Source organism: Cicer arietinum, chromosome 3, assembly GCF_000331145.2.
Source record: "Cicer arietinum cultivar CDC Frontier isolate Library 1 chromosome 3, Cicar.CDCFrontier_v2.0, whole genome shotgun sequence".
Taxonomy (NCBI): Eukaryota; Viridiplantae; Streptophyta; class Magnoliopsida; order Fabales; family Fabaceae; genus Cicer; species Cicer arietinum.
The window spans coordinates 4,896,093-4,912,109 of record NC_021162.2 but is presented as its reverse complement, the minus strand read 5'-3'; the positions used below and the strand labels follow the sequence as shown (position 1 = coordinate 4,912,109).

The window sequence follows — 16,017 nt, the reverse complement described above, 5'->3', positions numbered from 1 at the left end:
AATTCTAACCATTTGTATATTAACTATGATTTATGTATTCTTACAAGTTTAGTTTATTATTATTAGAGTTTAATTATTAGATCTAACCATATCTATGTCTATATTGATTTAACTATTGCAATTCGAAGTAAGAAAAACTTGCTAAATTTACTCTCTTTACATTTCTATTATTATTAATATAAATAAACATGTTACAATTTTTTAATCATGTTACAATGTTTTAATTTGTATTATTATAAGTAACAATAGTTGGATAGATTTAGCCTCTTTAATTCTATTTTATTCCCGTATAGAATTGAAACTTTAAATGTGATATTGCACCAAAACATTTGCTTTACTTCTTTGTATGTCAATGAACTAGATTTACTATCCAAATAAAATTATTCATTTAAATTTATTAGAATTATAATATTAATTAAATTATTAATGATAAAAAATAAAATTTGAAAAAGTTTATTTGAAATATTAGAACTTAATTTTAAAAAAAAATGGATAAAGAAATCTCTTTAAAATCAAATCTCATATTTAAAAAAAATATTTAGTGGTTTAAACGATAAAACAAAATTTCAGATATTAATTTGAATCATAAAACCATTATAATAAATTAGAGAAGAAAAAAGATTGTATTATTATATATATTTAAACATTTGTAAAATTGAGTACAAAATTTTAAATGTGTCATAGTTGAATGTGATTTAAAATATAAAGAAATATGAATTCAAGTGATAATTGCTCGATGTAAAGAAGAAAATAAATCATAAATATCTAAATTAATTAAAAAATGAGCATAGATACTTACGCTTTAATATATAATATACATGTAGATATTAATAGATAAATATAAAAGCAATTAGAATTTAAAATCACTTATATGTTACTAACATATAAAATGTTCATCTCATATAATATGTATGAATCCAAAAATCATTTTTAATACATGAGAAATTTGGAGATGATGAATTCTCATGATATATTCAAATTGATGTGTTGTAAGAAATACTTTTTAACATAAGAATGAGTAATGAATTTAATTAAAAGTGATATAAACACACATAATTGTTCTATCAAAAATTCAAAATTTATTTTATTGTTTTTAATTTAAACTTAATGAAAGTTTAAATTGTATTTTTTTTTTTTTTTGGTCATTTTTTTATTCAAAATTGGCACACTTAAATTAAAAAATTAAAACTAAAATTTTCAATTTTAGATTAAACAAAAAATTTATTTCTTGATTAGAACTAAAAATATTTGAATTATCCTTAAACCTTAGCTCAACTAGTAAATACCGATATGGTTCGGTTGAACTTCTTTAATTATGATGAAATTTAACTAAGACAAACAAAAAATATTTAAATATGATATTTGATTTAAGCAATTTCAATGGATTTTACTTATGACCTGTCTGAAGTAAGATATTAGAAAAATGTATCATGTACCCCAAAAAAATTCAAAATGTCAAAATTACCCTCAAATTTATTTTTACTATTTCACAAAATCTAAAGTTATTTTTTTTTTCTCACAATTCTGCCATTTTCGGAGCCGTAAAAAAGATTTCCTGTAACTTCCAGAAAAAGTTTAGAAGATTTCCGGAAAACATTTTTTAAGTTTTTCGGTACAGAAGGTTAATACTGGAAAACTTGATTATATGGCAAGATTACATGCCATTCTATCTACATCGGGTGGACTGTAGAACTCACCCTTAACAGGCAATCCCAGAAGATTGGCAACATCATCCGAAGTAATCATCATTTCACCAAATGACATATAAAATGACGATGTCTCGGAATGTCATCTTTCTACAAACATAGAAATTAGGTTGTTGTCGATCATCTTCAAACTACTCCGTTGTAATGGGTTGAATCCTGACAAATTCACTCAGTTCTCTCTAGGTCGTGGGAGAACTGGCAGGGTAAATTGTTGTATTTTCTTTTCATGCACAACAATTTTCAACAATGGTCGGTGATGTATACAAAGAAAATATATGATATTAAAATTAAATATAGACCAAAAATAATAATTAATTTAAATATTTTTAATGCACTATAAATAATAATTAATTTAACATACCTCACTAAACCATAGTTTAGTTGAAACATGATGACGGTATCGTGTAAGGACAGACAAATCATAAGGTCCTCCAAGATACCGTGTGAGCTCACTAGGTCCCTAAGCTCCATCATACCCCTCCTCCATAGGCTCTCCCTTATAATCAGGCGCAGCCTCCTCCTGCTCATGTACATCCATCTGCTCATGTACCTCATCCTCATGCACTATAGGAGGCTCCTCCTACTGATAGGTAGTTACATCTAGGATAAATCAATAATCATGATGTCCCTCATCATCGTCTTCAATTAGTATTCATCTTCTTCTCCTTGAAGCTGTCGATCGAATCCTCTAAAAGAGGATTCATCGCGGATGATGTAGAAGTATAAATGTCACGTGTAATTCATATGATTTTGTCGTCTCTTCCTCGTGCGCCAACTGAAAAATTAAAAAAATATAAAGAAATAAATCACAATTAGTTATAAAATTATAATTAATTAAAATAAAATAAAATAAAAAATAATAGCCTTAATTGCACTTTTGGTCCCCCTATTATAGGTGAAAATTGAAAGTAGTCCCCTCATTTTGTTTCTCCCTAGTTTTAGTCCCCCAAACAGAATTTGAGTCCAAATCATGATGAGTTGTCATTTTTTAATGACGTGTCAATAAAAAAGGTGACGTGGCAGACGCTTACGTGGAATAAACTGATTATTATATTATTTCTGATTAAAAAATATAATTTATATTTTTAAAAATCATTATTAAAAATACAATTTAATTGTTAAAATTAAGTTAAAAGAAACTGAAAAACATATGCAGCAATGAGAATTATGATTCAATAAAAGCTTGAACCCTAAATAAAAAAAACAGCCCCAATTCAACAAAAGCTCCCAATGAAGCAATGTGTAGGATTTAAGAGGAAATTGAAATGGGACAATCCAGCAATTCAAGCAATCAATTAGCTATTTCAATCCCCAGTTGCATGAAGTGATAAGCAAAAACATAGTAGGAATCACTGATAAATCTAGGGTTTTCTTGGGAGAAATTTGAAAAGATAAATGGGAAGAAGAGAACACACTACCAACTGATGGAGCAGAAGGATGCGGCGGCTTCTTGGACTCCGGAGGTTGTTGAGGGTTGTGCTGATGAAGAGAGAAATGAGGCGTAGTGTAAGCTTGGGTGGCGCGGTGCAAAAAGGGAGAATTCAGAGATGAAAGATGTGTTCTGTTGGGAGAGAGCAGGCGTGGTGGTCTAGATCGGTGCAGGGAGGCGGTTGCGGTGGACTCAGACTGGTTATGGTCGCGCGCGACGCGATCTTGGGATGTAGAGAAAGGGTCTGATTATGGTGTAACAATCGGAATCCTACACATTGCTTCATTGGGAGCTTTTGTTGAATTGGGGCTGTTTTTTTATTTAGGGTTCAAGCTTTTGTTGAATCATAATTCTCATTGCTGCATATGTTTTTCATTTTCTTTTAACTTAATTTTAACAATTAAATTGTATTTTTAATAATGATTTTTAACAATTATAATAATGATTTTTAAAAATATAAATTATATTTTTTAATCAGAAATAATATAATAATCAGTTTATTCCACGTAAGCGTCTGCCATGTCACCTTTTTATTGACACGTCATTAAAAAAATGACAACTCATCATGATTTGGACTCAAATTCTGTTTGGGGGACTAAAAATAGGGGGACTACTTTCAATTTTCACCTATAATAGGGGGACCAAAAGTGCAATTAAGCCAAAATAATATAACTTCCGGGAAACTTGAGGTTCAAGTTCTCCGGTAACTACCGGAAATGTTAAGCCTCAAGTTTCCCGGAATAAGCCTATGTACCGGAGATGTTCAAAAAAGATTTCCAAAAGAAGGTTTTGTACCGGAGAAGTGCAACAAAAGTTTTTCGGAAGAGGCTTCTGTACCGGAAAATTTCAAAAAAGTTTTCCGAAGTGTATGTGTGTACCGGAAAACTTGTATTCAAGTTCTCCGAAATTTTAGAAGGAAAAAAAAAAACTCACTTTTAAATTCCGAAAAACTTGAAATGAGAAATAGTAAATTTTTTAAAGTTTTATTATTTAAACAAGAACAGAAACGTCATTTCATTTCTGATTTGGGATATAGGTATAATTAGGGGTATGAGGTAAAATTTTCAATATATTATAGAGCCTTTTTTCCTAACCAACTCTTAATTTTTATCCAATTTCAAACAGTAAAATATTAGCACTATGCCATAAATAAAAATAAGTAGTTATAAATGATGGCGCATTCTATCCAACTGCACATGATTTCATTAACGAAGGGACTTCAATTTTTTTTTTAATATAATAAAATAAGATGAATTATTTTTGTTTAAATATATTTTTAATCTCTACAAAATTATAATTTAAAAAAAAATATATTTACTCTTAATTTTTAATATTTATTTTGATTTTATAGAATTTATTTTAAAAGATTAAAAAGTATCAATTTATTAGAAACACTTTCTAAAATATGAAATAAAAATGAATAATTTTATTTTTTTAAAAATGTGACGGTTACACCCACTACCTTTTATGTATGTGTCAAACACGTACTTAAAATTGTTGACTTTCTATATAATTACTACTTATAGATTAAAAATTGAAAATTTTGATATAAAAACTCATATTAAAATTTTAAAATTTTGATATAAAAACTCATATTAAAATTTTAAAATTTATAGACACTATGAATTTATTTTACTGTTGACAAAAAAAATTGATTTGATCTATAAGAAGGTAAAGAAATATTAATTTGTTTATTAATATCTCAAATATCGGTCAAATTGGTTATGATGGAACTAAATTGTTCTAAAAAATTATCTTAAAAATGACTAATTCAACCATTATTTTTTATAAATAAATTGGTATGTTTTATTTTTCAGAGATGAAAAAGGATTTATGTTTTAAGAGAACCAGTTGACCATTTACTTTTATTTGTCTTGTACTATGAATATAGGGCACATAAGAAGGAGTATATACTTACCATTTGATACCATAAATGACACTGCCAATGAGGTTGCAAAATGAGATGGTAAAAGCACTGGAAATTAGTGATTTGGAACCATTGGAAATTGTTGAGATGGTAGAAGAAGAGATATAAACTATAATTACATCGTGGAGCGATGCCACTTAAGTATTTAAGACAACATAGTTTTAGCGATGAAAAAGAGGATGATATAACAACCACCACCATCCCTTTCCTCTAATGGTTCTCTCCCAATGTTTTGTACTTAGTCTTTTTTAAATTGCTGATTATGACACATATTTTAAGGTTTAATCTTTGAATTTTTGAGTTAGATAGTGTAATTTATTTAAGAAATAAATGTTACTCAAATGGTTGAAATGAATGTGCAATTTTATTTCTATTTTCAATAGATTCTTCTTATTATGAGGACATCAACTTTTTTTTTTTTTATGGGAAAAGATGAATCGTTGATATTGACTAAGACAAGTACATTCCAAAAATATAATCATTGATTAGATTTGAACTTGAGTTATATGGTCTAATTTGTTAGAAAAATAAATGTTACCTCTAATAATCATTAAATTTAATAAATAGAATAATAATTTTCTTGCTCTTAGATCTATGGCTAAATTTTGTATATCATCTATCTATTAAATAGTTAAAATCCATAACACATATTCCAATCTTAAGTCCTTTGTACCGCTTTTATTTAGAACTGCTTTGGATTTTATTTTGTGATGATTTTTTCTTTAGTTAAAAGTTATCTTAGTGAGTTGTCTGTAATTTCTAACTCAACTGACAAATGTCAATTGTTAAGTTGAATATTTTGTCATGGGTTTGAACCTAGACCTCACAATTATGTAAGTTAATTGTTGTGTAATTTACTATCTCTTCTAAGACAAAAAAAGATTACCTTAGTGAGTTAATGAAAGTAAAGGATTTTAAACTACTAATAGTTTTATCCTTAGTGAAAGTCTCATATGTTGGTTCGGTTCTAATTTTTAAAAATTAGTTTGGTTAATAAACTACTTTTGAAAAAATAGTTTGGTTCTCAATTTTTATAAGTTAGTTTAGTTAAAAAAAAATAGTTCGGATCAATTCAGTTATACAGTTTGGTTCAATTTTTGAGTTTTTTGAACATCCTAGTCAATGTTATGTTAGCTATAATTGTTTAGAATTATGCTAAGGATTGGAATGGACCCCTTGATCTCTTTATCACTTCGCTCCTTAACTTATTTATTTACCAATCGAATTACATAAGCATAACACATGCTATGAGTAACATATAACTTTTATTTTATTTATTGATTTTAATATGTATTTGGTCACTACAAATATACCATTTTTTTATTTTAGTCCCTATAAATTTTTTTTTTAGATTTAGTTCCTGTAAAATCAGAGACGAAATTTTGGTCTATTGCTGTGAGTAATATTATGAAATATTACTCATAGTAATACATATACATATTAAAACATAAAAGATCAAATTGTCACTTAAAATTAAAATAAAGGACCAAATCGTAAAGAAAAAAAAGATAAACGACTAAAACGTTAACTGAAATTAAGTTAAGGGACTACAAGTGGTATTTAGCCTATTTTTTCATCTTAGTCCCTACATATATATTGTGTTTTGGTTTTTATCATTAAAATTTTGTTTCAGTCAAATTTATTCATATTAGAATTGGTCTTTGTAATTTTATTTAATTCTTTATTTTAAGGGATTAAAATTAAATATTATAATAGTACAAAGATTAATTTTAATATGAATAAATTTTGCAGAGACTTAAACAAAATACTAAGATTAAAAGTAAAATGAAATATATTTATAGAACTATAAAAATAAAATAAAATAAAGTACATACAAAACTTAGATATAACTCATTTATTTTTATTTTTTTTACCGTTCATCTCACAAAAAATACATGAACAAGAAGGTTATGTTATTGTGTTAGCCATACAATCCTTTATATTTATTTTTAAACACACTTTCTTGCACATTCAATACATTAGAGATTATAAACATATGTAGAGTATACTAGTGTATGAATTGAAAAAAGAAAAGTCTCACATGAGATAATTTATGCATAATACTAGTGTGTATGAGGTGGAGGTTGGACCATTAGAGTGTCCTCCAAGAGGTACAGAGTTTAGTGATGGGCATGTCACTTGACAATCAAACGTGGGTTGTGTCGTCGTCTAGCTGGCCAACTCGGGTCAGATTGAGTCGATCCTGACCTAAACTTGGACAACGGTTAGGTGGTGTATTGTATTTTTGAGAAATTATAACTAAAATATTATTCGTTTTCAGTCCACATCAGATCTCCATCACGTGTTCCGCATATACTTGTGTGTGTCTGGCAAATGCTTGTTTGTGCCCTCCACGTTCTAGTGTCTACCTTCCACGAGCTAAATTTGCTCATTCGTTTTCTAACTGTCGTTTGATTAGAGTTTTTTTTTTATTTTTTTGAGTGTTTTTCTTTTCCAATACTTTAATAGAGTGCTCACCCATTTAAAAAAGTAAACTAAAGCTAGACACATTTTTTCAACTTTCCCTCTCTTCAACTCGACGCTGAGTCACTTATCTCATTTCTTTTTGTCTCTTTGATATTCCAAAGTGGTCCTAATATTTTTGTCTCTTCAGTTTCAAAGTGATCTTCATATCATAATCAATTTCGTTTGCGGGTAGTCTTAGCGCTATATTTGAGAGTGTAACTTTAAAACGAATCCTAGAGTGAAGTGGAAGTCTGATACAATTTTGACTTTCCTATTTTATTATGTCGTAATTAATAGTCTGGCTGCACAATTTTCGGGCATTGCCAAAGAATGTCGTATAGATAGTGACCTAGTATGCGGCTGATTTATGTAATTTCTTTTGTGAAAATACATTTTTATATGGATAGCCTTTTTTAATACTCCTTATGAAAGTTTCACTTTACTTATAGGTGAGTTCTACGGTGGGCCTCCTCCATAAGTGGTTCACCGTAAATTATTATTCAAAGATTATTGAAAATTCTAGCGATCGAGATACTCTTCAAAATTAATAGTTCACGATCATCTATGTCTTTACGAATAAAACGGTAATCTAATTGATGTCAATTCAATACAATATATATATGTGTTTTACTTTATTTTTATCGAACCAATATCATTTAAGTCATTATCTCGATCATAAAAATACATATATGATCATTAGTCTACTGCCAAAAGACGATATAGTAAGTCTTACATTTACAAAATCATTAGTCCACCTTTGGGAAAAGTGTGCAAAGAACAATTACTAAGTTTTTTTTTTATGCTAAATAATACGTACAGATCCTTAACTTAATTTCAGTTAACGTTTTAGTCTTTTATCTTTTTTTTTTCTTCTCGGTTTGGTTCTTTATTTTAATTTTAAATGACAATTTGATCTTTTATGTTTTAAAAATGTAAACAATGTAATCATTTTTTACAAAAATTCATCAAAATTTTCAAACAAAACTCATAAAATTAATTATCATCTTCAATATAATGCAAATTTCATCAAACTCATAACTTAAATCTTTATATAAACTCATATTTTTATTCATTATTTGATGAATTTGATGTCGTTGGAGATAAAAATATGAGTTGATTTGAATATTTGAGTTATGCATTTGATAAAATTTGCATTATATTGAAGATGATAATTAATTTTATGGGTTTTGTTTGAAAATTTTGATGACTTTTTTGAATTTTTATAAAATAATAGATAACATTGTTGATATTTTAGAACATAAAAGATTAAATTATCACTTAAATTTAAAATAAATAATTAAATCAAGAAAGAAAAAAAGATAAACGACTAAAAGATTAAATGAAATTAAATTAAGGGATTGTGTGTACTATTTAATTTTTTATAAAAAAAAATATTTTAAAAAAATAAATTAACTCATGTATACAGATTGTAATCAATACTTTTTTATCCAAACTTGTTAATTTTTATTTTATTTTTATGCCCTTTGATAAGGATCGATGCTCTGGTGGCTTCCTGGCATAGAGGTTCTTTTGCAATAAAATAAAATAATCAATCTCTCGAAATAAGAAATTAGCTAATAAGTTAAAAAATAAATAAAACTATGCAAACAATTGTTTATGATTAACACGCTCCGTTGCTAACGGGTATGTTCAAAAACGTTGCCTAAACACCTTTAAACAATAATATAAAATGCTTTTAGCATATTAAATTCATTAAAAATATTCAATTGAGTAATTTATGAGGGAGACTCTGATTAATATTTTGATATACTTTTTCAAATATAACGGATGTAAAATGTATATTTTTCTAAAAAGGAAAACGGATATTGATTGTACATTTTATTCAAAGATTTTCAGAATATTTGTTTTCAAGTCAACCTTTACATGTTCAACGATCTTAGCTAAACTCATATTCATTGATATATAAAACCAATCAATTTCTTTAATAAATAAGAAAAAACAATCGTTTCACCTGAATGTGAAAAATTATAAACTAAAAAAATGTCAAAATTTAAATGATTCAATATTTTTTCATTTTAAATATATAAATTAGTGAACTTATATAGTGGAATACGTATAAAAATGATTGTATTTTTTTATCTTTATAATAAAATTAGAATTTTAAAAAATAAAATTATGTCTTTTTCAATTTTCCTATTCTTATTATTTTTCGATCCCTCAAATTTATGAAAAGGAAAAAAACCATATTTCATAAAAAATTCATTTTTACTAACAATTATTAAATATTTTATTATTTTATTAAAATTACTAGTAATTTTAATTTAACTATTGTAATTGTTACAAAATAAATTTTTATTGAAAATAATCTGATTTTTTCTATTACCAAATAAAAATATTTAACAATTACTAAAATAATCCCTCAAGTTAAATATTTTACTAAATAAAAATTACTCAGATTATTTTTCAAAAAATCTTTTCTCGTTAGAATCTTTTCAAATAAAGATATTTTTTACTCAGATTATTTTCAAAAAATATTTTTTGACTCAAAAGTTATAAATCTTTTTCAAAAAAAAATTACTCAGATTATTTTCCAAATAAATAAATTATTACAATTTTTTTGTATTTACAAAATTTAGTAAAGCATTTAATTGAGTAATTTGTGAGGAAGACTCTAATTAATATTCCGATGAAAAATATTAGCAAAATACTATTAAACACATTTTCTAATCTATCATCTTTTATTAGTTAAAATTTACATGAGTCTCATAAAATGTAAATGAAATCCATTCAATTTGGTGGGATCTATGTAAATTTCAATTAATAAAAAAAATATATTGGAATATATGTATAAGAGAATGTATAGTCAACACTCTTCTATTCCCATATACTTTTTTAAACATAACTGATATAGATTGTATATTTTTATAAATATAGTAATGATGCGACATCTTTTAAATGACATGATATATAATATGATGATATTGATGGAAGGAATAATATCTATGAATATACAATAAAAACATTCTAAAAATTTTAGTTTTAATTTCTAAAATTATTTATTTTTATGATTTAATTAATAATATAAATAGTTAATGTATCTTAAATGGTTTTATATCCTTAAATTGTATGTTATATCACCTAAAATATATTAAATCTCCATTTTTAATTTAAAAAGTCAAAAACTATATTAAAATTAATAAATTTTAAAATAGAAGAACAAATTCAACGAATTAATAAAAGTTGACTATAATTCTTAAAAAAAAAAAAATCAATGTAGATTGCATATTGTCTCAAAAAATTTAAAAATATTTGTTTTAAAGTCAACGTTTAAATGTTAAACAATCTTACCTAATTAATTCATATTAAAAAACTAACTTAAATTAGAATTTTAATTTCAAATTAGAATTAATTTTAAAAAAAAAAGGTAAAAAAGAAAGATATCAAAAATCAATTTCAAATCTGTAAAATTGATTTTGGGGTGCTTCAAACAAAAAGCAAACAAGCACATTGTAAAAAGTCTCATCAACCAAACACAAACCAAACACAAATTAATTGATATATAAAAAGAGAGGAAAGGAAAAACAAGCACCACACACAACACAACTATTGCAACAACTCTCATCAACCAAAAACAAAAAACACAAACATTGTAACAATGTCATCTTCTTCTGTTCCTTTCCTCTTTCCCCAAACTCATTCCACAATCCTCCCAAACCCATCAAACTTCTTCTCACCAAATCTGCTATCCACACCCCTCCCTACAAACTCTTTCTTCCAAAACTTTGTTCTTCAAAATGGTGACCAACCTGAATACATTCACCCTTACCTCATCAAATCCTCAAACTCTTCTCTCTCATTTTCATACCCTCTTCTCTTATTCACAACATCATTTTTATACCAAGTTTTTGTTCCAGATCTCACTATTTCTTCCTCACAAAAAACAACATCAAAAAACAAACATGTTATTTCATCATATAGTCATCTTAGTGTGACTCTTGAAATCCCTTCTTCAAATTTAAGATTTTTTCTTGTTAGAGGAAGCCCTTTTATAACTGCAAATGTTACAAAACCAACTTCACTTTCAATCACAACACTAAATAAAATAGTTTCTTTCTCTTCTTTTGATTACAAAAAAACCAAACACACCCTTCAACTCAATAACACTCAAAAATGGATTATATACACTTCTTCACCAATCAATTTCAACCATGATGGTTTTGAGGTTATATCGAATCCATTTTCGGGTATTATTCGTATCGCGATTGTTCCTAATTCAAATCCTTTTTATGAGAAAACTCTTGATAAGTTCAGTTCTTCTTATCCTGTTTCTGGTGATGCAAACATTAAGAAAAATTTTAGTTTGGTTTATAATTTTCAAAAGAAAAGGTTGGGTGATTTACTTATGCTAGCTCATCCTCTTCATGTTAAGCTTCTATCAAATGATGTTAAAGTTTTGCATGATTTTAAGTATAAAAGTGTTGATGGTGATCTTGTTGGTGTTGTTGGAGATTCATGGTTATTGAAAAATGATCCTGTTTCTGTGAATTGGTATTCTAATAAAGGTGTTGCAAAAGAATCACATAATGAGATTGTTTCAGCTCTTATTAAAGATGTGAATGAGTTGAATTTGTCGTCGATTTCAACAACTTCATCTTATTTTTATGGAAAGATTGTTGGTAGAGCTGCAAGATTTGCTTTGATAGCTGAAGAAGTTTCTTATCTTAAAGTGATTCCAAAGATTAAATTTTTTTTGAAGGAAACTATTGAGCCATGGTTGAATGGAAATTTCAAAGGAAATGGTTTTTTATATGAGAAAAAATGGGGTGGACTTGTTACTCAACAAGGGTTAAATGATTCAAGTGCTGATTTTGGTTTTGGAGTTTACAATGATCATCATTACCATTTGGGTTATTTTCTTTATGGAATTTCAGTTCTTGTAAAAATTGATCCTTTATGGGGACAAAAGTATAAACCTCAAGTTTATTCACTTTTGAAAGATTTTATGAATTTGGGTGAGAGAGATAATAAAAATTATCCAAGTTTAAGGTGTTTTGATCATTACAAGTTACATTCTTGGGCTTCAGGGTTGACTGAATTTGAAAATGGAAGGAATCAAGAAAGTTCAAGTGAAGCTGTGAATGCATATTATTCAGCTGCATTAATAGGTTTAGCATATGGTGATTCAAAAATTGTTGAAATTGGGTCAACAATTTTAGCATTTGAAATTAAGGCTGCACAAACTTGGTGGCATGTGAAATTGGAAAATAATTTGTATGGTGAAGATTTTGCAAAAGAGAATAGAATAGTTGGTATTTTATGGGCTAATAAAAGAGATAGTAAACTTTGGTGGGCCCCATCTGAATGTAGAGAGTGTAGACTTAGTATACAAGTTTTACCTTTGTTGCCAATTAGTGAAACTTTGTTTTTTGATGGTGTTTATGCTAAGGAGTTAGTTGAATGGACATTACCTTCTTTGAAGAATAAAACTAATGTTGAAGGGTGGAAAGGGTTCACTTATGCTTTGGAAGGGATTTATGATAAGGAAATAGCATTGAAGAATATTAGAGGATTGAAAGGTTTTGATGATGGAAACTCATTTACTAATCTTTTGTGGTGGATTCATAGTAGATGATCAATTGTGCTAAATAGAATAAAATACTATGCAATTTGATTTTACATTTTTTATGTTATTTATGAAATTCTACATTTCATATATGTTTTTGTTATCATCATATGAAATTTAGTTTTGGGATATTGTCAATTATAATTTGATGGAATATTTGAAGTTTAGCATAGTTTTCAATTGTTCTAGAAGTTCAATATGTTGCTATAAATATAATGCGTTGAACATGAAATTCTGACCCAAACCTTCATTATTTCTTCTTTTTAATTTCCCATGTGTTCCTTGAACTTGAGTTTTTTATTTTTTATAATAATTAATGATAATAAATATTGTTAAAAATTGTTAGTAACATACCAAGAGTTAGTGAAGATAGAACAGTTGATTTTGCTTATCACTCAATTGCTTATTTTTTCCACGTGAACATTATGTCTCTTCTTTTCATTTGAATTGATTCAATTCCTGTGAACATTTTTTTCAATAAAATTAACTATTGCTAAAGTTTAATTCTTGTCACTAAATCCAATTTTTTTTTAACTATACATTTTAATTAGTTAATGATATTCATAATACATCAATATTTAATATGATAATTTGATAAAAATAATATTATCTCTTTTTATTATGAATATTTTTTAATATGTGTGAAATAATTGCTCAATAATTTTAAAATGGAATGCGGACTATTTTGGTTTCAAATATAAATAAAAAATAATTAAAAAAATAATTGATGTATCTATTTTAAAATAATTGATAAAATTTTATTTTACTATACTTTTATTTACAAGATACTTATTAAGGATTTCATAAATAATAGTTATCTTAACGGTTTTTTACTTTTTAAGAACTAATTAAAATGTATAATAATCTTCAATACATACATAATCTCTATTTTTAATATACTAACAAATATTATAAGAGTACATAGTAGCATTTTCTTTATTTATATTTTTAACCGAGTATTGAATTGTAAGTGTGTATATATAGAATTTTGGGATTGTTCAGTCATTTTCTGATTTTGTTCAATCATTTTCTGGTTTTGTTCAATCATTTTCTGGTTTTGTTCAAATTAAAGAATCAAATTTTTTGCTTGTTGTTTTGTATCGATTGTGCTACTTTCACGTTCTGCCCGTTGGTTATAGTTGGACTATGTGGCATCAGAGGAGCGGAATTTTGTTATCTTTTATATTTTCGATGCATGTAACGTAAACGTACACATTTATTTATTCATTCATTCAAGGAATACTAAAAAAGACACAAAATTCCTCTCACAATACACCAATTGGTACACAGTGCTTTATTTTACATTTGAATAATTTATCATTCATCCCCCACTCATATCTCAACTTTAAAGTATATGAAAACATATTTTAATCTTTTAAATTTTTTCAATTTTTTTAAAATACAAGTAAATTATTATTTTTTTAAAAAATTGAAATGTAAATTTCTAGTTTTTTTTTAATTTTTAAAAAATTTAATTAATGGTGAAACTTTGAAAATGCAATATTTCTAAAATTTTAAAATAATTTCAAAATTTAGTTAAATGTGAAACTTCAAAAATTTAATATTTTAAAAAATTTGAAATGTAAGTTTTTAACAATTTAAAAAAAAATATTATGTTTAATGTGAAACTTTTAAAATGTAATTTTTTTTAAATTTCAAAAATATGAAATTGTTGAAATGTTAAAAATTTCAAATAAATTAACTTTATTAAGCGGTAAGAGACAAAAAATGGTAAAATGAATTTTTTTTTCATATCCTTTATGGTTCAGAAATAAAGGTGGAAGAGTTGGATGGTAGATTTCTTTTCACATTTTTGGGGTAAATTTTGCTATATAAATTAACTATATATAGCAATCATGGGCGAAATATTTATTTGGGAGGAATTTTTCCGACCTCCCAAATTTCTTTAAACTATACATATTTTAGAACTCTACTTTTTGGTGATATAATTTGTTCGAAAAATTACATAAAATTTATGTTTTTTTTTATATGTACATCTGAATTCCTGTTGGAGGTGAAAAAAAGTCCTCCCTTTTAATTTTTAGTTATTTTTCCTTTTTATTAACTAATTGTAGGTAGAAAAGAAATTATGAATAAAATTGAATTATTACATATGTGTCAAGAACAACATAATTATTTGATGCACACTAACATTAACTTTCAAGTGAAGTTTTTTTTGGAAAAAAGTTGAGAAAGAGAAATTTTTTTTTGTAATAACAATTATATTAATGATCATTTTGAAAGTGTTTTAGATGAGATTTGAATTATGTTTCCTGTAGTTGTAATGATTTTTTGCTTGAACTTCATAATTAAGATTCAAATCCAATGGAAGACTTTTGTGTTACTTTATTTCATTCTTTCATATTTTCATAAGTCTTCTTCTAAATCTCAAGAATTTAAAGGAAAGTGCTTTGTCAACCTTGCTACAACTTTTATATACATCATTTATTGAGAGTTGGGTAGTTTAATTGACTTTAACTAAAGGTTGAAGGAGTTTAATGATAAAAGTTCATACCCTAATAAAGGTCTTTTTGTGTGTGTGTGTGTGTGTCTATATTGTAAACATTATACATGACATTTATTTATACTAAAAAGCAAGGGTCTGGACCTCTATGGGCTTAGACTGCCTTGATGGGCCAGACTTAACTCTATTTTGGGCCTTTCCCTTAAACAAACTCTAATTTTGGTTTGTTAAATGGCCCATCATTGTTTTGCATTATTATGGGTGATAATTGTTGCTTGTTGCTACTTACTGTCTCCTTTTTTTTATCAACTTTAAATAAATATAAATATGAATAAATCAAAGTTAATGCATATGACTTATAGTCTAAATGGATCAAATAAATTAATTTTCTTTACTCTATTTTGTTTCTGTTTTAATATTTGGTTCCTAAAAAAATCAGAC

The 16,017-nt window shown here is 26.3% G+C and overlaps 1 protein-coding gene across 1 annotated transcript; it reads left to right on the top strand.

The window, feature by feature from the left end:
* Nucleotides 1–11,065: 11,065 nt before the first annotated feature.
* On the top strand, nt 11,066–13,298 carry LOC101503791 (glucan endo-1,3-beta-D-glucosidase-like). The gene has a single exon (XM_004489467.4). The coding sequence runs from the start codon at nt 11,145–11,147 to the stop codon at nt 13,119–13,121; it is 1,977 nt and encodes a 658-aa protein (XP_004489524.1). The 5' UTR covers nt 11,066–11,144; the 3' UTR covers nt 13,122–13,298.
* Nucleotides 13,299–16,017: the final 2,719 nt, after the last annotated feature.

Bases quoted from the DNA above. Each gene is read 5' to 3' on its own strand.
- LOC101503791 (XM_004489467.4), top strand. From the start codon at position 11,145: ATGTCATCTTCTTCTGTTCCTTTCCTCTTTCCCCAAACTCATTCCACA.